At 41.8% G+C, this 22563-nt stretch overlaps 2 protein-coding genes across 3 annotated transcripts in view; one reads left to right on the forward strand and one right to left on the reverse strand.

The window, feature by feature from the left end:
- Positions 1-7330, reverse strand: part of LOC116431717 (caspase-1-like) — a 71513-nt gene extending 64183 nt beyond the window's left edge. Inside the window, exons 1-2 of one of the 2 annotated variants that reach the window (XM_031987531.2) lie at positions 7073-7330; positions 4116-4211 (exon numbers count right to left, since the gene is read on the reverse strand). In XM_031987531.2, coding sequence (XP_031843391.1) covers positions 4116-4211; positions 7073-7293 — 317 coding nt within the window. In that variant the 5' untranslated portion in view covers positions 7294-7330. The remainder of the gene's footprint in view (positions 1-4115; positions 4212-7072) is intronic. The other variant, XM_031987532.2, reaches the window with a different exon arrangement.
- Positions 1-22563, forward strand: part of LOC116431716 (alkaline phosphatase) — a 424481-nt gene that overhangs the window by 294595 nt on the left and 107323 nt on the right. Inside the window, exon 3 of the mRNA XM_031987530.2 lies at positions 12051-12225. Coding sequence (XP_031843390.2) covers positions 12051-12225 — 175 coding nt within the window. The remainder of the gene's footprint in view (positions 1-12050; positions 12226-22563) is intronic.

The raw sequence follows: 22563 nt of genomic DNA on the forward strand, positions 1-22563 counted from the left end.
GCGATCCGAAATATGCCGTGAAGCTTAAAAAGGTCGAGGTAATCTTAAAGTTTTCTTGAAGAAAATCATATTTTGAAAATTTTGTGATCGCTAGTTAAAGAACCTAGTAAAAACTAATTAACTTTCGTTCAGAAAATTGTATGTACAATAAACAAAAGTGCCGGAGAAACCGTTGCGACAGATTGCGATAAACTGTACACCCTGTATACCTCTGAGACGCGATATAACAGCATTACAACCGTGGAAATCGCAACAGACGACAGCGCACTCGTGGGACTGAACGCAGACGATCATGGACTTACACCTCGATACAGCGACGAATTCGGATTTGTGGCAATTGATATCGAGGACAACCTAGTTGCAAGGAACATTCTATATTTATGGAAACATGTATATATATGGGACTGAGGAACCATTCAGTATCGATATGAGGATTCAGAATAATTTAACTCATTCAGCTAAAATAACGTGCTGGACTTGTAATGCGTGAGTCGAACCATATTTAAATAAAGATTTAAAAAGTAGTATCGAATAATTTATGAAAAAAACATTTTTCACAAATATTGTTAGCTATAATACTAAGGATAATCTGTCTTTCATCTTCCATGGTTCACCTTTTCAAATTCATTTAAGTTCTACCACATAACATTCAAAAGTCCAACACTGAGTTGGCTAAATGGGTTAAAAATAAAACGAAAACGTTTAAAATTTGAGTAGTGCAATAAACAATTCAAGAAAATTCTCTGTATATAGAGATTTTAAACTACTAAATTGCAGTTTACATTGTACACACCGTACTTTAAAGTTAAAATTACAATTCCTTTTCCTGCTTAAAGAAAATGGATAAATTAACTGGTGTATATTATACCCAAGGTGTATTTTACCGGATAAAAATGGCATTCTGCACGAGAGACATTCACCTAACCTGTTGAGCGACAGTCTTATTGGCAAACCCTCGAGACTCAAATTGAATTAAACCACAGCATACAGACTCGTATTAACCTCGGTGTATCGCAGGGATCTTAGAAGACGCTGGTAGTTTCAAAGCTCCAAGAGCTTTCGAATGTATTATAGGGCTTAAAAGCACTATAGTTTAACCAAATCAAGATACACAAATGAGTCAAATCGTTGTAATTCTATCAATCCTCAACATCCCGGACATTTCGGAACAAAAGGTGATTCCAAAATCGTAATACTTAGCACGAGCAAATGGTAAATATTCGATAAAAAAGGTGGTAAGAAGAATAAAATCAAATTAATAAAATTTTTCTTTCCCTTAATTAGCTGCATTGCCTATAATTGTTACTTCAGATTCATCAAGATATTTTTACGATAAATGGTTGTCACATATTTCTTCCTGTTTCCACTATATAATACCATACAATAAACTGTTGAAGTTTACCATAAACTGAAACAACCCACAAATGCGAATAGTGTTATGTATCGCACGTATCAAATATTCGCAAAACTTGAAGCAACGTTAAACGATTTAAATAATTATACTGTTTGCGGCTGACTTCCGTGACCCCTTATTACATCAGCAATCGCGTAAATGTCGAAAAGTTTCCGAGAACTCGCGCAACCCCTGTCCGGCCTTAAACTTTCGTAGCGGACATTATTTCTTGCATGTTGAAAGGTGGCACAGTTCCAGCGGGGTATCCTTTCGAGACTCAACATTTTACGAGTGACATAAAAAGCTGCCTGCATAGCAAACTAACACCGAACCTCAAACCGCGCATTTTTACTCTGGTATTTCAGCATCGTCTACTTTTTTTTTTTGGTCGTGTATCGACCAGTGATATGCCCGGCAAGCATCGATATTCAGGGACTGGAACAAATATGCGGGTGAAAATTATCCCGCGCTGGGCGTCTATTTCGTGAGAATGAAATACGAAAAAAGCTCTGCTCGTTGTGCTCGCAGCTTACTTGCTAGTGGGAATGTCAGTACTTTATCTACCGACAACTGCCAAGAGGCTATTCAATGACTTAAGTCTTATTTTAACAAACGTGTTAATCATTCTCTTTCGAGTAATTGTCCTCAAATAATAATTAGATTATGTTGTTTTATTTATTATGTTACCGAAGAAGTATATACGACGACAAATTTTTATAGAGATGGCAACACAATTGTATGACATAAGGCTTCAGTTCCCTCATGAATAATTAAAATGATTGTAAATAAACCGGACCACATTGAAATTTGCATCTCGTTAATTTTTTTCTGTAGTAAATACTTTTATACTAGAAATGTACAAAAATTCTGAAATATTAACTTGAACATATAAAAGTAAAGACCTTTCTTTGCAAACCGTTTATTATTGTAAGTACATCTTTCCTGTACTCGAAGGAATGTTATCTTCGAATACTGTATTCGAAGACTACAAATACTGTAGAGGTGTATGTACTGCAATCATAGCGTTAAGCAGTGTGCAATGCTATCGAAACAGCTTGCACTGTATTACACACAACATTTCAACTAGTGCCTGAATCTTGCCTTGATTGCCATAGTACAGGCAGGATTATGTTGATATTCAAATCAAATTCATCAATTGTTTTAAAAACAAAACGATATTATGAGAAGAGAATAACCGAACGAGTAAAAACTGAGTTCAATGTTTCCCTTATTGACTTATTTGTGTCAATATGTTGAAATGAAATGCATAGAAAACCAGTCTTTTGCAAATAAAATACAATATTAATGATTCAAAGCATAAATTGAATAATATTGGTATATCGTGTTTCATTAGATACACGTTACTGATCTTCCTTGTCAATCAATGATTGGACGGGTAGATAAACATTTAGTACTAAATACCCAATTCCAAAGATCCTTATCTTTCAACAAAACTTCTGAGCTTTTGTATAATGTTCAAGTACTTAACTACAACGTAATGTAAAATAGATAAAATTTGTATAATTTTCTCTTCGAGAATAACATGAAAATTTTACGTTACTTAACACATGCCATTTAATATTAAGATTAAGTAGTGACAAATGAATTGAGAATAAAAACTCGACATTATTGTGTTATCCATGATACTATATATATCCACGAACTTCCGCGTAAAATTAATTCCACCGTGGAAATGTTAATTTCCCCCCTTTCGCCCCATCTATTCCCCGCCTCGAGCGTAAATATGCATATCTCATGCTCTCACGATGCAGCACTTTGTACATTTTCACACGCGTCGTAATATGACTGCATTGGATCACGTTGAATTTCTGTTCCCTGCTTAACGCGGCGAGGATTCGCTGCAGAGAAGTCACTGTCGTCTGAACCTGATATTAGAGTATAATGTTATAAAAAGCTCGAGACCTAGAAACTTCAAGCCTCAACCTTAAAAACTGATTCTGCGCCTTGGAAGCTTAAGGTTTTGTAAATCCCGTGATATAGAAACTACAAGATTCAGCCCTTAAAGGCTGAGTCGTGGAAGCTTCTGGACTCAACCTTAAGGGCTGAATCTTGAAGGTTCAGAGTTCTATAAATCTCGAATCTTTGAAGCCTCAAGCCTTAAGGTGTCATAGAATAATATTACCCACTTTAACCTCCTGACTGTCCGTGTCATAAATACAAATATTACATAAGAAATATTAATAGCATTATATAAATATTGCCTAACTCTTATTATAATACATGATATCAAAAACGTTTAGATTTTCCATGAATATTCCTTTTTATTACTTTTCTCATTTCCTTTCGATTAGGAATAACGAATTCTAACATGTTCTTGTATAAAATGAAAAACAAATAGTACTTAACAGTCAGAAGACTAAAAGTTAACCCGTTGCCGTATGATTTTTTTCTGAACTGTGATCGATCTAACTACTTCGTTATTAATAATTTATTGTACATAAGAGAAAATTCCAGTGTTATTTTATGTCAACGTATGCTCAAAGGCATAATCACTGATAACAGAGGAATAATATGTAATTTGCATTCAAAGAAATTGAATAATATTTATGTTTATTAAATTCTATTCGAAATTTTCACCGCGAGTCTAACACGATATTGTAGGGCAAGGGGTTAATATGAAAGTAAGTACTCTGGAACATGAAATAACACACGGAGTTATGACTCACCCTAATAATAAAACGCGTGGATAGTATTTACATACGTTTTAGGACATAATCGCGCGTCTGATGCATCGCGCTGCTCCTTCTTTCCACGGAACGATCTCCTAAGACTCTCGAAAAAACCTCTCCTGCGTGTTCTATAGAAAAAAAGTGAGAGCAGCATATTAAACATAACGTGAATCCAGAATTGCTTCCTTACATCGAAACATAGATAGTTGTCACGTTGGCTATCTATGGTAAATTAACTTAGACAATTCGTAGTTAAGAGCTCTGCACAAGATCAAATTAATTAACATAATTAGAATACAAAATTAAAATAAAATTAATCAATAGTGTTGGCTCGTAGAGAATACGTACATTGTGTAAGCTATGTGAGAGAGTTGTGATACATATGTAAGCGTTTGTAAAATATAGCAGTATAAAATGAACATTCGGTTAAAATGTTTTGTTACAGCAAGCTAACATAAAAGTAGCACTTCAGTAACAATAAAAGTTAAGTCAATAGTTAACTCTTTCAGTTTGAAAATGAAACACACAATTAATATGCATAAAAAGTTACATACAATTCAAATATTAACTAATGAAATAGTTAGTTTATAAATATTCCAATATTGTCACGTCACCATTGTATAGCTCACGTGTAATAAAGTATTATAAAGAACTGATAAATATGATAAATTTGTAAAAAAAAGTTCACACGTTGAATCTATGTTAAATTCGTAGAAAAAATGTAAAATAAATTTTAATTGTTATAATATTTGACTATGTTCGTATCGAACTTTTGGAAAATGTAAACAAAAATTAGTACTATAGAACTAAAAATTAATATAAAAACACTGTGCTCCCTTTTTCATTCTGAAATAATGCTAAGAGCTGCTGCGTGACGATATAAATCTAATGTTGACACCGTTTTGCTTAATAAGTTTAAGATTAAAAAGATTAAAAAGATTAAAAAGATTAAAAAGATTAAAAAGATCCGAGTCATTTCTTCATTCTTTGACTTCTGTTATTCTTCATCTAAAATTAGAATATAACAATAATAATCATTTTTACCATATTGATTTCACCTCGTTATTATCTCGTTTTATCTCACTAAAAACTGTAATAATTATTTTAGTAGTATTACTATTTAGTATTTAGTAGTAGTTACCTACGTAACTAAATATTTAGATATGACAATAGTCTTCTTGCAATTGTTTCCACATAATTTGAACGGTCCGGTTTTTATAGAAACCATAGAAGTGCGTGGATTACGATATCAGTTATATTTTAATCTGTATATTAATAAATCAACTATTTTAATCATTTCTCGAAGAAACATTTATATGCTTTCAATTACTGCGAAAAGATAAATGACGAATGGGTAATTTTGACCCATCTGGTTCTAGTGTTAAGAAGCGTAAATGCGAGGGTGAGTGTGAGCGAAGGGCAATAAAAGAAGCGGCTTAACGGTCGAGGGAAACTGGCCTGCACAATGGGGCAGTTAGGCTTCGAGGGGGTGTGTTTCAGAATTTATTGAAAGTGCGAATGAGAAGAATGATTGTAGGGGAAAGAATCATTTTTAAGTGTGAATGTCGGAAAGAGTGTACGTGCTCAGAGAGAGTCGTGCGTTGGATTTCATGGCAGTAAGTTGTAGAGTTGTATGTCGTTATTACCTTAATTCTTTATAATTAACATTATCTGTTCTAGTATTAATAAACATAGTTATTCATTAGTTTTTCTATATTCCTGTGTCTTATTTCCAATCCTTACACATACACTATGATATTAATAAAATAATGAGTGAAATATGTATATCGCTATAAGTATTGAATTATTAAAGATCGCAGTTTATTTACAAACAATCTAGTATATAATCTTGTTATCCGGAAAATATGTATGATTCTATATAAAAAAAATACGTCGAAAGCATACAACAAAATTGTTGCATTTATAACCACTTTTTCGAGATAACCGAAATTCAGTATTTGTTAAGTACATGTGATCTTTATTAATGTGTAACCAAATATACAGGCGAAATGGAGCCCCTTTATAACAAAATTGAAATATTATTTGTTTTTAACTGATTTTCTCATGTAGAATCATTACTTTCCCGACAGCGTAATAAACATTCTGCCAAGTCTATATATGTATTAAGAATCGAATGAAATTGTCAATATTTTGTTATATTTTATATAATTAATATATTAATATATATAGTTATATAATTAATCATTTTGACAGTTTCATTCGGCTCCTGGCATTCATTCATAACATTTACATTTCATCGTAAAACACGCTGGTAAAGTGTCTCTTGAAAGAATATAAACAGCGCTGTGTATTTAGTTTCCTCTGCGCAATTTTCGTGTGTAATTTCCAAGCCATTACTCGTCGTAAAGCAATGGAGACCCATTGAAAATTGGCTACCTCGGTTCGTAGTCAATTGAATCTTATCGCGTGTCGACGGAATACGTTCGGCCGCGACGATCGATTTTGAAGCCGGAAAACTACCGGTTCAAATGCTATTGTACTACATCAGGTTTTCCGTTTTACAATTACTGAGGTGGTAACGGTATTTTTAATGAGAAATCATTCTAAAAAATTAATCATTTCGCGAAGAAAATATACATAACTGTGTCGAACAAGAAAACGTTTCTGGTTAATTCAAATCCAGCACTGTTGTTTCATTGCTTTATGAAATTAATACTATAAAAATACTTAATATATTCGAACATATGTATGTTCCAGTCCAATGAAATCACGTTAAAACTATAATGGCCTGCATATTATAAATGTAACAATCCGATTTGTGACTGATAGAATTTTCCACTGTGCAATCACGTTAGATTAGACTAAAATGTGCACCGATATGCATGACAGAGAAAGAATTGTGCCATTATAGTGGCGTACCGTTAAAAAAAATGATATACACGAAAGCCACTATAGCAGCGTGTAGTAGCTAAAAGGTTAACTGCTGCATAGTTCTGGTGTTAAAGTGGAATGGAGAAGCATTACTCACTTTGGTTTTTTGCATGCGACGCTATCCGTTTCACTCAAGCCCTGCTGAAGCGGTGAGGAATCGCCGGTCTGTTCTTCGGCCTTCTGCCGTTCCTGCTGCTTCTGTTCCGTTTCCTTCATCCTCAACTCATTCTCGTTAGTTTCGCTTTGTTTCTCACTGTCCGTCGACCGATCTTCGCTCACTTTTGATTGTGTCTTAAACTGCTTCGATTGTACATCCATTGTTTTCACAATCTGCGCACACTGACTACCTACGCAGGAAATGTGTACGACTTTATATTACACTATCTTATCACAGGGCTGATAAGATGTCGAAGACTAATACTGATGATACGTTCGATTTTGTTGTCGGTATATTGGTTCATTCGAACTGGCATTGAATGCAAGGTTACTGTTTAATTTAGACAGCATTTGGAAGTTGTCATCATTGGTAAAGTAGTAACATTGAACTGTATTGATGCAGTAGATTTATTTTCTATTTAATGGTCAATTTAGTTTGCTTGATTTTTGTATCTGTTTCATGCTTAAATACTTTAATCTACTCTTTCGTCAACTGAATCTGAATCATCTGTCACCTTGTAAAAACCTTATCGCACTTGTCGATGTTGTAACAAAATATATTATTAGGCTGACCGTATTTGTGCAAAGGGTATAGCAGGATAAGAGGATCAAAAGTATCCTTGGACCGATTTTTCTCGAAAAACATTCCTGCGCTGGCTTACATGTGGAAAACATTGTATACTAACTTTCAGCTATATACCCTATTTATCCTATAACTACCCTTCTGGTCGAGATAGAGAGCTGAAAATTGGTGTACAATGTTTTCTGTGGATAAGCTACCGAAGGAAAGTTTTTTTTTAGAAACATCGGTCTAAAGGCACTTTTGACTTCCTTATATTGATATACTCTTTAAATTCATTTCAAGGATCTTTTACTGTAAGATGAACAGAAATTAATTTCTAGTATTTTGTGTTACATGAATTTCAATATAAAGTTACTATGGTATTGACCTGTTAAAACTCATTAGAACTCATTGCTAATTATTTAATAATAGCAATTTTGAATAAAGACCATTGCTCCAGATTTTCGAAACAATGGAACAGTAATTGGACCAATTGTTTCAAGTTCTGCTGTGAAACACAATGCCAAAAGAATTATGGGAGTTGAGCGAAAAGTTACGAACACGTAACAAAGGAAACAAACATTGCTCAAAGAAACGCTAATACGTCTTTAAACGCTTCCCATGAGAAAAAAAGGGTGAAGTATATAGTCCAGAAGTAGCTGACAGATTGTGTATATTATATTACGTTTCTCTTCTTAAGCAAACTTTAAATGCGCTTTTTATAGAACACCTTTTATGTAATTAATTAATCTAACATTTCAAAAACTAGACTTTTGATTTATTACAGGGTTTCCAAATATAATTAGTAAATGTTTCTTTATCGTTTAATTTAAGACTAAGCCAATATTTATAAAATTTTAATTATATAGCATTTTCTTCACGAAAATCGGAAATGTTCCTTTCATCGTTTCTTCATGCTATCGTTATTATGTTTTAATCACTTTTGCATTCTCCTTCAAAATCCGGTCAATTTAAAATAATATATTAAATATTAGCATATTAACATTAATATAAAAATTATATTTAGAATATTCATTATAATAGTGCCCATTGTTATTTTAGAAAGTGATACATAAATTGAACAGAGTTTGTAATTGATCAGTATAAAAGTTTGTAGAAAAAAAGTTGTTTCCCTTTTATATAAGAATATTCGATGTTGGAAAGAGTTTCAAAACGATATTGAAAAGTCGGTTCACTTTTGGGACGTCCAAGTACGTATTGTGACGATGTGACGTTATTATGCGATACTGTGATGACGTCGATTCTCGTTATAACATTTTTCAGATGCGATTGCTCCAATATTGTTACTAGGACAATCTATATATTCCCGAGCGAATCGGATATTTCTCATTTTTCAGTTTTTGGCTTATAAAATGAAGGTCTTTGAATTTTTTAAAATGTTTGTTACCTAATGTACCTAAATGTGTATTAATAACAAATTTATTTAATAAATGTCCATTTTAAATTTTAACTAATAGTTTTTCGCTAATCATTCGGGGATCTAAAAATAAATTCAATTTTTTGTACAAATTTTTTGTTTGATCTAAAATTGTACAATTTGCTGCTAATAAAATCAATTATTGATACATTTGTCGCAAATATACTGCCTTTTAAGACTATATCTATTAGCACAGGTTCCGTGACACGAGTGAACTTTATGAAGCGTGCGTGCGGTCAACATGCGACAAGATGGCGCTCGATATTTTTTGAAAATCGACTGCCTTTGTCTGAAAGCTGTAAATGCTCGATTGCTGTGTGCGTGATCGGTGTCGCCCTGCGACTAAGGTACGCCGGTATGTTTGGGAAATCGAGTAACTGAGTTTAGAGGATCTCGAGTGGTTGAAAGAATGCGAAGCAGAGTGTTTTGACTAAGCGAATGGATCGTGTGACGGCAACGATAACGAAGCGTGTATTTATGTGACTGCTTGAATGTTATCTATGATTGCTAGGATCAGGGTAAAAGTGGAAAAGTATGCTGGTGAAAAGAAAGAAAGAAACAACGATTAGGGATGAATAATATAAATGTGTGAATGTTTAGCTACGCGAGCAGTCTTCCGTGTTTAGCGAGAGCGTTCAGGAGGATGTTTCTGCGCTCGTTGTTACGAGGAAAATTAAAGTATTACTACATATATTGCCTCCAATTTAATCACACCCCACAGTATAATTGTAATTTTTATGTTTATTTAGACACAAGCATACATTTTCATGACGCAAACGAGTGTTTCTGTGGAAATCCCAGTAGCGAAATTTTATGACATCCCCCTTACAACCACAATACCCCGCTAATGAGATGTTTACAGTTGCAGCCCACGGATAATTCCACATTCGATAATTATAATCCCAATACGGTGCGCGGAATATTCCTCTCCGCGATGCGAATGAGTTAAATGGTAAAGGAGAAAAAGTGAAACAGGAGAAGAATGAAATACAGGAAAATAAGTACACTTGACCTGAGAATATGAGCACACTATGCATACAGCGATCTCGAGAATTCATTAAATACATTGAAATAAAAAAAAGTTTTGACCGTCAAATTTAAGGTCTAGGTCAATTTTGCACGGACATTTTTTTATTAAATTTTCACCGATCCGAAGGTGTACAATGATGCTATAGTGCTTTTGACACATACTTTTTATACACCCTGGGATCTATAAAATAGTATTGAGCTGTTAGATAAATACGTTCAACACTGAATACTAAATATTTCCTTTGTATTATTATCAAAAGTAGAAATATAAATATTGCATTTAAATTTACTACAGGAAATAGCTCTTTCAAAGTCTCTTTCAAAGAAAGTCAAGTGTGTTCGTACTTGTAACTCAACTTACAATAATATTCGCTTAAATTCTACAATTTCTGCCCCAACAGTGGAATTTAACCGAGAGAAAAAAAGACAGAGGAAAGTTATTTCTTTCCAGCAATTGACTCGAGTACAGCCTGACAAAGGCAGAGAATCGATATAGTCAACGGAAACGGGATTCCGCTCAGCATCGAGAGTCGAGACACCGGAATTCAAAGCGATACCGCAGGCGTCAAATATAAACATGCAACGAAGGAAATTTCAATTGCAGTAATTTTAACCTTACCTTCTCAAATGTAGTGCCAGTGAATTTCTGAGATGGTTGTGATTAAAATGAGTCCAAACACGATAGAAATCGGACTAGTTTTACCGACTAAATGTAATTAAACGAAATTAACGGTTCATTTGACCCGAATCGATAAAACTAGATCGATTCACGTCGTGTTTGGACCCATTGTAATGAAAAGAGTCTCAACATTCCATTCGTACTCCAACTGAGAAGGTAAAGTTAAAATTATTACAATTTTCTTCGTTATATATTTATACTTGACGCGTGCATCGTCTCTTTGATCTGTGTCTGTCTTTCTTCCTCTCATTGTATTCATGTTCTGTCCCTGTCTACTGGGATCACGTTACACTGAGCTCGAGACGATGTGTAGTAGGAGAAGAGTAGGGATGGTGCAGTGAAATTAAGCCGAGCAGCTTTCTGTGGAATTTAAACGAGCATCACTGTTTTTACGTTACTGCAAATATCAATGCACCTTTCCAGAAGGTTCTAGTTTATACTCCTGTCAGCAACGTGTTAATCCTGTACTACTTAATAAAGGTATTAGCCTGTACGCAGTTTCTTTCCGCGCCTGCAGCTTCTAGAAACGCGGCATTTTCCGACTCGCCGAATCAAAATGGTGGCGTATTATTATTCGGATCAGCCCGTGACCGAGTGGCCCGTATCGTTTTCGAATAATAAGAAAACCGCCGGAAGTCAGCAGTATTTTACGCGGGCGCCCTACCTGCGGATAATGCCAGCGAGATTTATGATCACCGAGCTTCCGGTCTGCCTATTCCGTTCTCGCGATCTCCGACCATAACGCGCAAATGTACGAAAAAGAACCGATCATAATTCGCCGTTAACTATTATTCTGATCATTTGCTGTGTCTCTTAATGCGCATGTTATCTAATTAATCTACACCGTCAGCGAGTATTAAAGCACTAATTTAATACACCAATGATGTTGTGGTAAATTAGATTTACCTGTGCGTATGCGAACCTCGCGTTATTCTGCCGACAAACATAAAACGGAGGATGTATAGAGAGGTTAAAGTATAGTAAAATGTCTAGAAATTAGAACATGTGGATTCTGTTCAAATATTACTCTATTTTCATTTACTCAAAGGTTTATGTAGATATATTTATAACAATGTTATTTCAATCCGATCAAAAGCAGGCGTATGCTTGCTGTCACTCGCATCGCTCGCGTGTTCGTGTAACGTTTCTGCGGTGGATAGCCGATGTCGCAAACTAATTAAAGTTCCTCTTCCTCTTTCGTTCATTTGCAGACTTACAACATGGACGCCCAAGTTGGAGAGTCTTCGGCATGTGCTACGGCGCTACTCTGTGGAGTTAAAGCCAATTACGAGACTGTTGGCCTGGACTCGTCTGCACGCTTCGAGAACTGTTATTCCAGTTTTGATGCCCGTGTACCATCCCTTATCAATTGGGCGCAGGAGCAGGGTAAGTAAATACGCGTTTGCAGACATCAACAACTAATACGAACGATTACGGCCGATCGATTTTCGTTAAACCTCCACCGATACGAATTTAAGTACAGATTATTCCACCGGTGACAATAAGGTAACTTCACTTTTAACTGCGAAAGCTTGTGCATTTATTTACTGTTTTGAACACGTATTTATTTACTTGTGTTTATTTAAAAGTGGCAGTATTAACAATAAGATTGTTAATGTAATCGGCAACAGTAAGATAATGTTGCAATATATAATTGTAGGAATTATTTATGGAAATCTCACGTAATGCTGGGGCAAATGGGTGGAAACTGACAATAAAAACTCACAGATTAACGAATAACAAGATTTATGACCAGAGTTCTGGAAACCACGCTCGCTAACACACTGTACTCGTTCTCCCATTGACTCTCAAACCGTCTCCTCCATCAACCACCTTTATATTCACTGGGGGACCCACGTTAACCAAGCTGACGTTTCGTTCAAAAGTGAAGAGAAGCAAGGTGATTCGGCCGGACGCTCTACCTCAACTTGCAACTCGGCCAATAACAAGGACGTGCCGAAATCGAGCCTTCATTACTATCGGGTGAAGCACCGCGAGTGGACCGCTCCCCTTGCTATTTAATACTTTTGAACCAAAGGCTGGCTTGGCTAACGTGCGATTCCCCTCGCACACTCTCGCGCTCACTCACTCTTTCTCGCGCTCGACAACTCTTTCTCTCACTTTCTCTCTCTCTCTCGCTATCTCACTCCCTTTCTCTCACTCTCATGCGACTTCGTGCGAGTCCTATTTTCAAAACAAGGAAACCAAGTCAATTTTCCGACTGAACAGAACCAGTCCACAAACCAAATAATCCAATTTCACTTAATCGATGGTCCAGGCTGTACGACCTAGAAAACTGGTCTGCACTTCGATTTCATTAAGCAGGATTTTCGCCGCTACATTTAAAAATAATACTCCCGGGGGAACGAAACCTGGATTCGGGCGGACGAGTGGTAGACATATGACTTAGCAGTGATGGGACTTCTGGGTCGAGGTCTCATCGCGCCGGAGGCTACATCCGGCGGACTAGTGGAAAGATAGGAATACCATTAGTCGAAGATGAGTCTAGACTATGGAATCCAGGTTCTCAAAGTGCAAAAGTCGGATTCCGTCGGCCAGAATTGCCAGGAGGACCAGGGGTAGCCATATGACTTAGCAGTGATGGGACTTCTGGGTCGAGGTCTCATCGCGCCGGAGGCTACATCCGGCGGACTAGTGGAAAGATAGGAATATGATTAGTCGAAAATGAGTCTAGACTATGGAATCCAGGTTTCCAAAGTGCAAAAGTCGGATTCCGTCGGCCAGATTTGCCAGGAGGACCAGGGGTAGCCGTATGACTTAGCAGTGATGGGACTCCTGGGTCGAGGTCTCATCGGGCCGGAGGCTACATCCTGCGGACTAGTGGAAAGATAGGAATACCATTAGTCGAAAATGAGTCTAGACTATGGAATCCAGGTTTCCAAAGTGCAAAAGTCGGATTCCGTCGGCCAGATTTGCCAGGAGGACCAGGGGTAGCCATATGACTTAGCAGTGATGGGACTTCTGGGTCGAGGTCTCATCGGGACGGAGGCTACATCCGGCGGACTAGTGGAATGATAGGAATACCATTAGTCGAAAATGAGTCTAGACTATGGAATCCACGTTTCCAAAGTGCAAAAGTCGGATTCCGTCGGCCAGACTTGCCAGGAAGGCCAGGGGTAGCCATATGACTTAGCAGTGATGGGACTTCTGGGTCGAGGTCTCATCGCGCCGGAGGCTACATCCGGCGGACTAGTGGAAAGATAGGAATACCATTAGTCGAAGATGAGTCTAGACTATGGAATCCAGGTTCTCAAAGTGCAAAAGTCGGATTCCGTCGGCCAGAATTGCCAGGAGGACCAGGGGTAGCCATATGACTTAGCAGTGATGGGACTTCTGGGTCGAGGTCTCATCGCGCCGGAGGCTACATCCGGTGGACTAGTGGAAAGATAGGAATATGATTAGTCGAAAATGAGTCTAGACTATGGAATCCAGGTTTCCAAAGTGCAAAAGTCGGATTCCGTCGGCCAGATTTGCCAGGAGGACCAGGGGTAGCCGTATGACTTAGCAGTGATGGGACTCCTGGGTCGAGGTCTCATCGGGCCGGAGGCTACATCCTGCGGACTAGTGGAAAGATAGGAATACCATTAGTCGAAAATGAGTCTAGACTATGGAATCCAGGTTTCCAAAGTGCAAAAGTCGGATTCCGTCGGCCAGATTTGCCAGGAGGACCAGGGGTAGCCATATGACTTAGCAGTGATGGGACTTCTGGGTCGAGGTCTCATCGGGACGGAGGCTACATCCGGCGGACTAGTGGAATGATAGGAATACCATTAGTCGAAAATGAGTCTAGACTATGGAATCCACGTTTCCAAAGTGCAAAAGTCGGATTCCGTCGGCCAGACTTGCCAGGAAGGCCAGGGGTAGCCATATGACTTAGCAGTGATGGGACTTCTGGGTCGAGGTCTCATCGCGCCGGAGGCTACATCCGGCGGACTAGTGGAAAGATAGGAATACCATTATTCGAAGATGAGTCTAGACTATGGAATCCAGGTTCCCAAAGTGCAAAAGTCGGATTCCGTCGGTCAGAATTGCCAGAAGGACCAGGGGTAGCCATATGACTTAGCAGTGATGGGACTTCTGGGTCGAGGTCTCATCGGGAAGGAGGCTACATCCGGCGGACTAGTGGAAAGATAGGAATACCATTAGTCGAAGATGAGTCTAGACTATGGAATCCAGGTTCTCAAAGTGCAAAAGTCGGATACCGTCGGCCAGAATTGCCAGGAGGACCAGGGGTAGCCATATGACTTAGCAGTGATGGGACTTCTGGGTCGAGGTCTCATCGGGACGGTGGCTACATCCGGCGGACTAGTGGAAAGATAAGAATACCATTAGTCGAAAATGAGTCTAGACTATGGAATCCAGGTTTCCAAAGTGCAATAGTCGGATTCCGTCGGCCAGAATTGCCAGAAGGACCAGGGGTAGCCATATGACTTAGCAGTGATGGGACTTCTGGGTCGAGGTCTCATCGGGAAGGAGGCTACATCCGGCGGACTAGTGGAAAGATAGGAATACCATTAGTCGAAGATGAGTCTAGACTATGGAATCCAGGTTCTCAAAGTGCAAAAGTCGGATTCCGTCGGCCAGAATTGCCAGGAGGACCAGGGGTAGCCATATGACTTAGCAGTGATGGGACTTCTGGGTCGAGGTCTCATCGCGCCGGAGGCTACATCCGGCGGACTAGTGGAAAGATAGGAATACCATTAGTCGAAGATGAGTCTAGACTATGGAATCCAGGTTCTCAAAGTGCAAAAGTCGGATTCCGTCGGCCAGATTTGCCAGGAGGACCAGGGGTAGCCATATGACTTAGCAGTGATGGGACTTCTGGGTCGAGGTCTCATCGGGACGGTGGCTACATCCGGCGGACTAGTGGAAAGATAGGAATACCATTAGTCGAAAATGAGTCTAGACTATGGAATCCAGGTTCCCAAAGTGCAAAAGTCGGATTCCGTCGGCCAGAATTGCCAGGAGGACCAGGGGTAGCCATATGACTTAGCAGTGATGGGACTTCTGGGTCGAGGTCTCATCGCGCCGGAGGCTACATCCGGCGGACTAGTGGAAAGATAAGAATACCATTAGTCGAAAATGAGTCTAGACTATGGAATCCAGGTTTCCAAAGTGCAATAGTCGGATTCCGTCGGCCAGAATTGCCAGAAGGACCAGGGGTAGCCATATGACTTAGCAGTGATGGGACTTCTGGGTCGAGGTCTCATCGGGAAGGAGGCTACATCCGGCGGACTAGTGGAAAGATAGGAATACCATTATTCGAAAATGAGTCTAGAATATGGAATCCAGGTTCCCAAAGTGCAAAAGTCGGATTCCGTCGGCCAGAATTGCCAGAAGGACCAGGGGTAGCCATATGACTTAGCAGTGATGGGACTTCTGGGTCGAGGTCTCATCGCGCCGGAGGCTACATCCGGCGGACTAGTGGAAAGATAGGAATACCATTAGTCGAAGATGAGTCTAGACTATGGAATCCAGGTTCTCAAAGTGCAAAAGTCGGATTCCGTCGGCCAGAATTGCCAGGAGGACCAGGGGTAGCCATATGACTTAGCAGTGATGGGACTTCTGGGTCGAGGTCTCATCGGGACGGTGGCTACATCCGGCGGACTAGTGGAAAGATAAGAATACCATTAGTCGAAAATGAGTCTAGACTATGGAATCCAGGTTTCCAAAGTGCAAAAGTCGGATTCCGTCGGCCAGAATTGCCAGGAGGACCAGGGGTAGCCATATGACTTAGCAGTGATGGGACTTCTGGGTCGAGGTCTCATCGCGCCGGAGGCTACATCCGGCGGACTAGTTTAAAGATAGGAATACCATTATTCGAAAATGAGTCTAGACTATGGAATCCAGGTTCCCAAAGTGCAAAAGTCGGATTCCGTCGGCCAGAATTGCCAGGAGGACCAGGGGTAGCCATATGACTTAGCAGTGATGGGACTTCTGGGTCGAGGTCTCATCGCGCCGGAGGCTACATCCGGCGGACTAGTGGAAAGATAGGAATACCATTATTCGAAAATGAGTCTAGACTATGGAATCCAGGTTCCCAAAGTGCAAAAGTCGGATTCCGTCGGCCAGAATTGCCAGAAGGACCAGGGGTAGCCATATGACTTAGCAGTGATGGGACTTCTGGGTCGAGGTCTCATCGGGAAGGAGGCTACATCCGGCGGACTAGTGGAAAGATAGGAATACCATTAGTCGAAGATGAGTCTAGACTATGGAATCCAGGTTCCCAAAGTGCAAAAGTCGGATTCCGTCGGCCAGAATTGCCAGAAGGACCAGGGGTAGCCATATGACTTAGCAGTGATGGGACTTCTGGGTCGAGGTCTCATCGCGCCGGAGGCTACATCCGGCGGACTAGTGGAAAGATAGGAATACCATTAGTCGAAGATGAGTCTAGACTATGGAATCCAGGTTCTCAAAGTGCAAAAGTCGGATTCCGTCGGCCAGAATTGCCAGGAGGACCAGGGGTAGCCATATGACTTAGCAGTGATGGGACTTCTGGGTCGAGGTCTCATCGGGACGGTGGCTACATCCGGCGGACTAGTGGAAAGATAAGAATACCATTAGTCGAAAATGAGTCTAGACTATGGAATCCAGGTTTCCAAAGTGCAGAAGTCGGATTCCGTCGGCCAGAATTGCCAGGAGGACCAGGGGTAGCCATATGACTTAGCAGTGATGGGACTTCTGGGTCGAGGTCTCATCGCGCCGGAGGCTACATCCGGCGGACTAGTTTAAAGATAGGAATACCATTATTCGAAAATGAGTCTAGACTATGGAATCCAGGTTCCCAAAGTGCAAAAGTCGGATTCCGTCGGCCAGAATTGCCAGGAGGACCAGGGGTAGCCATATGACTTAGCAGTGATGGGACTTCTGGGTCGAGGTCTCATCGCGCCGGAGGCTACATCCGGCGGACTAGTGGAAAGATAGGATAACCATTATTCGAAAATGAGTCTAGACTATGGAATCCAGGTTCCCAAAGTGCAAAAGTCGGATTCCGTCGGCCAGAATTGCCAGGAGGACCAGGGGTAGCCATATGACTTAGCAGTGATGGGACTTCTGGGTCGAGGTCTCATCGCGCCGGAGGCTACATCCGGCGGACTAGTGGAAAGATAGGAATACCATTATTCGAAAATGAGTCTAGACTATGGAATCCAGGTTCCCAAAGTGCAAAAGTCGGATTCCGTCGGCCAGAATTGCCAGGAGGACCAGGGGTAGCCATATGACTTAGCAGTGATGGGACTTCTGGGTCGAGGTCTCATCGCGCCGGAGGCTACATCCGGCGGACTAGTGGAAAGATAGGAATATGATTAGTCGAAAATGAGTCTAGACTATGGAATCCAGGTTTCCAAAGTGCAAAAGTCGGATTCCGTCGGCCAGATTTGCCAGGAGGACCAGGGGTAGCCGTATGACTTAGCAGTGATGGGACTTCTGGGTCGAGGTCTCATCGGGCCGGAGGCTACATCCTGCGGACTAGTGGAAAGATAGGAATACCATTAGTCGAAGATGAGTCTAGACTATGGAATCCAGGTTCTCAAAGTGCAAAAGTCGGATTCCGTCGGCCAGAATTGCCAGGAGGACCAGGGGTAGCCATATGACTTAGCAGTGATGGGACTTCTGGGTCGAGGTCTCATCGGGACGGTGGCTACATCCGGCGGACTAGTGGAAAGATAAGAATACCATTAGTCGAAAATGAGTCTAGACTATGGAATCCAGGTTCCCAAAGTGCAAAAGTCGGATTCCGTCGGCCAGAATTGCCAGGAGGACCAGGGGTAGCCATATGACTTAGCAGTGATGGGACTTCTGGGTCGAGGTCTCATCGCGCCGGAGGCTACATCCGGCGGACTAGTGGAAAGATATTAATACCATTAGTTGAAGATTAGTCTAGACTATGGAATCCAGGTTCCCAAAGTGCAAAAGTCGGATTCCGTCGGCCAGAATTGCCAGGAGGACCAGGGGTAGCCATATGACTTAGCAGTGATGGGACTTCTGGGTCGAGGTCTCATCGCGCCGGAGGCTACATCCGGCGGACTAGTGGAAAGATAGGAATACCATTATTCGAAAATGAGTCTAGACTATGGAATCCAGGTTCCCAAAGTGCAAAAGTCGGATTCCGTCGGCCAGAATTGCCAGAAGGACCAGGGGTAGCCATATGACTTAGCAGTGATGGGACTTCTGGGTCGAGGTCTCATCGGGAAGGAGGCTACATCCGGCGGACTAGTGGAAAGATAGGAATACCATTAGTCGAAGATGAGTCTAGACTATGGAATCCAGGTTCTCAAAGTGCAAAAGTCGGATTCCGTTGGCCAGATTTGCCAGGAGGACCAGGGGTAGCCATATCACTTAGCAGTGATGGGACTCCTGGGTCGAGGTCTCATCGGGACGGAGGCTACATCCGGCGGACTAGTGGAAACATAGGAATATGATTAGTCGAAAATGAGTCTAGACTATGGAATCCAGGTTTCCAAAGTGCAAAAGTCGGATTCCGTCGGCCAGATTTGCCAGGAGGACCAGGGGTAGCCATATCACTTAGCAGTGATGGGACTCCTGGGTCGAGGTCTCATCGGGACGGAGGCTACATCCGGCGGACTAGTGGAAAGATAGGAATATGATTAGTCGAAAATGAGTCTAGACTATGGAATCCAGGTTTCCAAAGTGCAAAAGTCGGATTCCGTCGGCCAGATTTGCCAGGAGGACCAGGGGTAGCCGTATGACTTAGCAGTGATGGGACTTCTGGGTCGAGGTCTCATCGGGCCGGAGGCTACATCCTGCGGACTAGTGGAAAGATAGGAATACCATTAGTCGAAAATGAGTCTAGACTATGGAATCCAGGTTCTCAAAGTGCAAAAGTCGGATTCCGTCGGCCAGAATTGCCAGGAGGACCAGGGGTAGCCATATGACTTAGCAGTGATGGGACTTCTGGGTCGAGGTCTCATCGGGACGGTGGCTACATCCGGCGGACTAGTGGAAAGATAAGAATACCATTAGTCGAAAATGAGTCTAGACTATGGAATCCAGGTTCCCAAAGTGCAAAAGTCGGATTCCGTCGGCCAGAATTGCCAGGAGGACCAGGGGTAGCCATATGACTTAGCAGTGATGGGACTTCTGGGTCGAGGTCTCATCGCGCCGGAGGCTACATCCGGCGGACTAGTGGAAAGATAGGAATACCATTATTCGAAAATGAGTCTAGACTATGGAATCCAGGTTCCCAAAGTGCAAAAGTCGGATTCCGTCGGCCAGAATTGCCAGAAGGACCAGGGGTAGCCATATGACTTAGCAGTGATGGGACTTCTGGGTCGAGGTCTCATCGGGAAGGAGGCTACATCCGGCGGACTAGTGGAAAGATAGGAATACCATTAGTCGAAGATGAGTCTAGACTATGGAATCCAGGTTCTCAAAGTGCAAAAGTCGGATTCCGTCGGCCAGAATTGCCAGGAGGACCAGGGGTAGCCATATGACTTAGCAGTGATGGGACTTCTGGGTCGAGGTCTCATCGCGCCGGAGGCTACATCCGGCGGACTAGTGGAAAGATAAGAATACCATTAGTCGAAAATGAGTCTAGACTATGGAATCCAGGTTTCCAAAGTGCAATAGTCGGATTCCGTCGGCCAGAATTGCCAGAAGGACCAGGGGTAGCCATATGACTTAGCAGTGATGGGACTTCTGGGTCGAGGTCTCATCGCGCCGGAGGCTACATCCGGCGGACTAGTGGAAAGATAGGAATACCATTATTCGAAAATGAGTCTAGAATATGGAATCCAGGTTCCCAAAGTGCAAAAGTCGGATTCCGTCGGCCAGAATTGCCAGGAGGACCAGGGGTAGCCATATGACTTAGCAGTGATGGGACTTCTGGGTCGAGGTCTCATCGCGCCGGAGGCTACATCCGGCGGACTAGTGGAAAGATAGGAATACCATTATTCGAAAATGAGTCTAGACTATGGAATCCAGGTTCCCAAAGTGCAAAAGTCGGATTCCGTCGGCCAGAATTGCCAGAAGGACCAGGGGTAGCCATATGACTTAGCAGTGATGGGACTTCTGGGTCGAGGTCTCATCGGGAAGGAGGCTACATCCGGCGGACTAGTGGAAAGATAGGAATACCATTAGTCGAAGATGAGTCTAGACTATGGAATCCAGGTTCTCAAAGTGCAAAAGTCGGATTCCGTCGCCCAGATTTGCCAGGAGGACCAGGGGTAGCCATATCACTTAGCAGTGATGGGACTCCTGGGTCGAGGTCTCATCGGGACGGAGGCTACATCCGGCGGACTAGTGGAAACATAGGAATATGATTAGTCGAAAATGAGTCTAGACTATGGAATCCAGGTTTCCAAAGTGCAAAAGTCGGATTCCGTCGGCCAGATTTGCCAGGAGGACCAGGGGTAGCCATATCACTTAGCAGTGATGGGACTCCTGGGTCGAGGTCTCATCGGGACGGAGGCTACATCCGGCGGACTAGTGGAAAGATAGGAATATGATTAGTCGAAAATGAGTCTAGACTATGGAATCCAGGTTTCCAAAGTGCAAAAGTCGGATTCCGTCGGCCAGATTTGCCAGGAGGACCAGGGGTAGCCGTATGACTTAGCAGTGATGGGACTTCTGGGTCGAGGTCTCATCGGGCCGGAGGCTACATCCTGCGGACTAGTGGAAAGATAGGAATACCATTAGTCGAAAATGAGTCTAGACTATGGAATCCAGGTTCTCAAAGTGCAAAAGTCGGATTCCGTCGGCCAGAATTGCCAGGAGGACCAGGGGTAGCCATATGACTTAGCAGTGATGGGACTTCTGGGTCGAGGTCTCATCGGGACGGTGGCTACATCCGGCGGACTAGTGGAAAGATAAGAATACCATTAGTCGAAAATGAGTCTAGACTATGGAATCCAGGTTCCCAAAGTGCAAAAGTCGGATTCCGTCGGCCAGAATTGCCAGGAGGACCAGGGGTAGCCATATGACTTAGCAGTGATGGGACTTCTGGGTCGAGGTCTCATCGCGCCGGAGGCTACATCCGGCGGACTAGTGGAAAGATAGGAATATGATTAGTCGAAAATGAGTCTAGACTATGGAATCCACGTTTCCAAAGTGCAAAAGTCGGATTCCGTCGGCCAGACTTGCCAGGAAGGCCAGGGGTAGCCATATGACTTAGCAGTGATGGAACTCCTGGGTCGAGGTCTCATCGGGACGGTGGCTACATCCGGCGGACTAGTGGAAAGATAAGAATACCATTAGTCGAAAATGAGTCTAGACTATGGAATCCAGGTTCCCAAAGTGCAGAAGTCGGATTCCGTCGGCCAGAATTGCCAGGAGGACCAGGGGTAGCCATATGACTTAGCAGTGATGGGACTTCTGGGTCGAGGTCTCATCGTGCCGGAGGCTACATCCGGCGGACTAGTGGAAAGATAGGAATACCATTATTCGAAAATGAGTCTAGACTATGGAATCCAGGTTTCCAAAGTGCAAAAGTCGGATTCCGTCGGCCAGAATTGCCAGGAGGACCAGGGGTAGCCATATGACTTAGCAGTGATGGGACTTCTGGGTCGAGGTCTCATCGGGACGGAGGCTACATCCGGCGGACTAGTGGAAAGATAGGAATACCATTAGTCGAAAATGAGTCTAGACTATGGAATCCACGTTTCCAAAGTGCAAAAGTCGGATTCCGTCGGCCAGACTTGCCAGGAAGGCCAGGGGTAGCCATATCACTTAGCAGTGATGGGACTC

The sequence above is a fragment of the Nomia melanderi genome, chromosome 3, assembly GCF_051020985.1.
Source record: "Nomia melanderi isolate GNS246 chromosome 3, iyNomMela1, whole genome shotgun sequence".
Lineage (NCBI taxonomy): Eukaryota > Metazoa > Arthropoda > Insecta > Hymenoptera > Halictidae > Nomia > Nomia melanderi.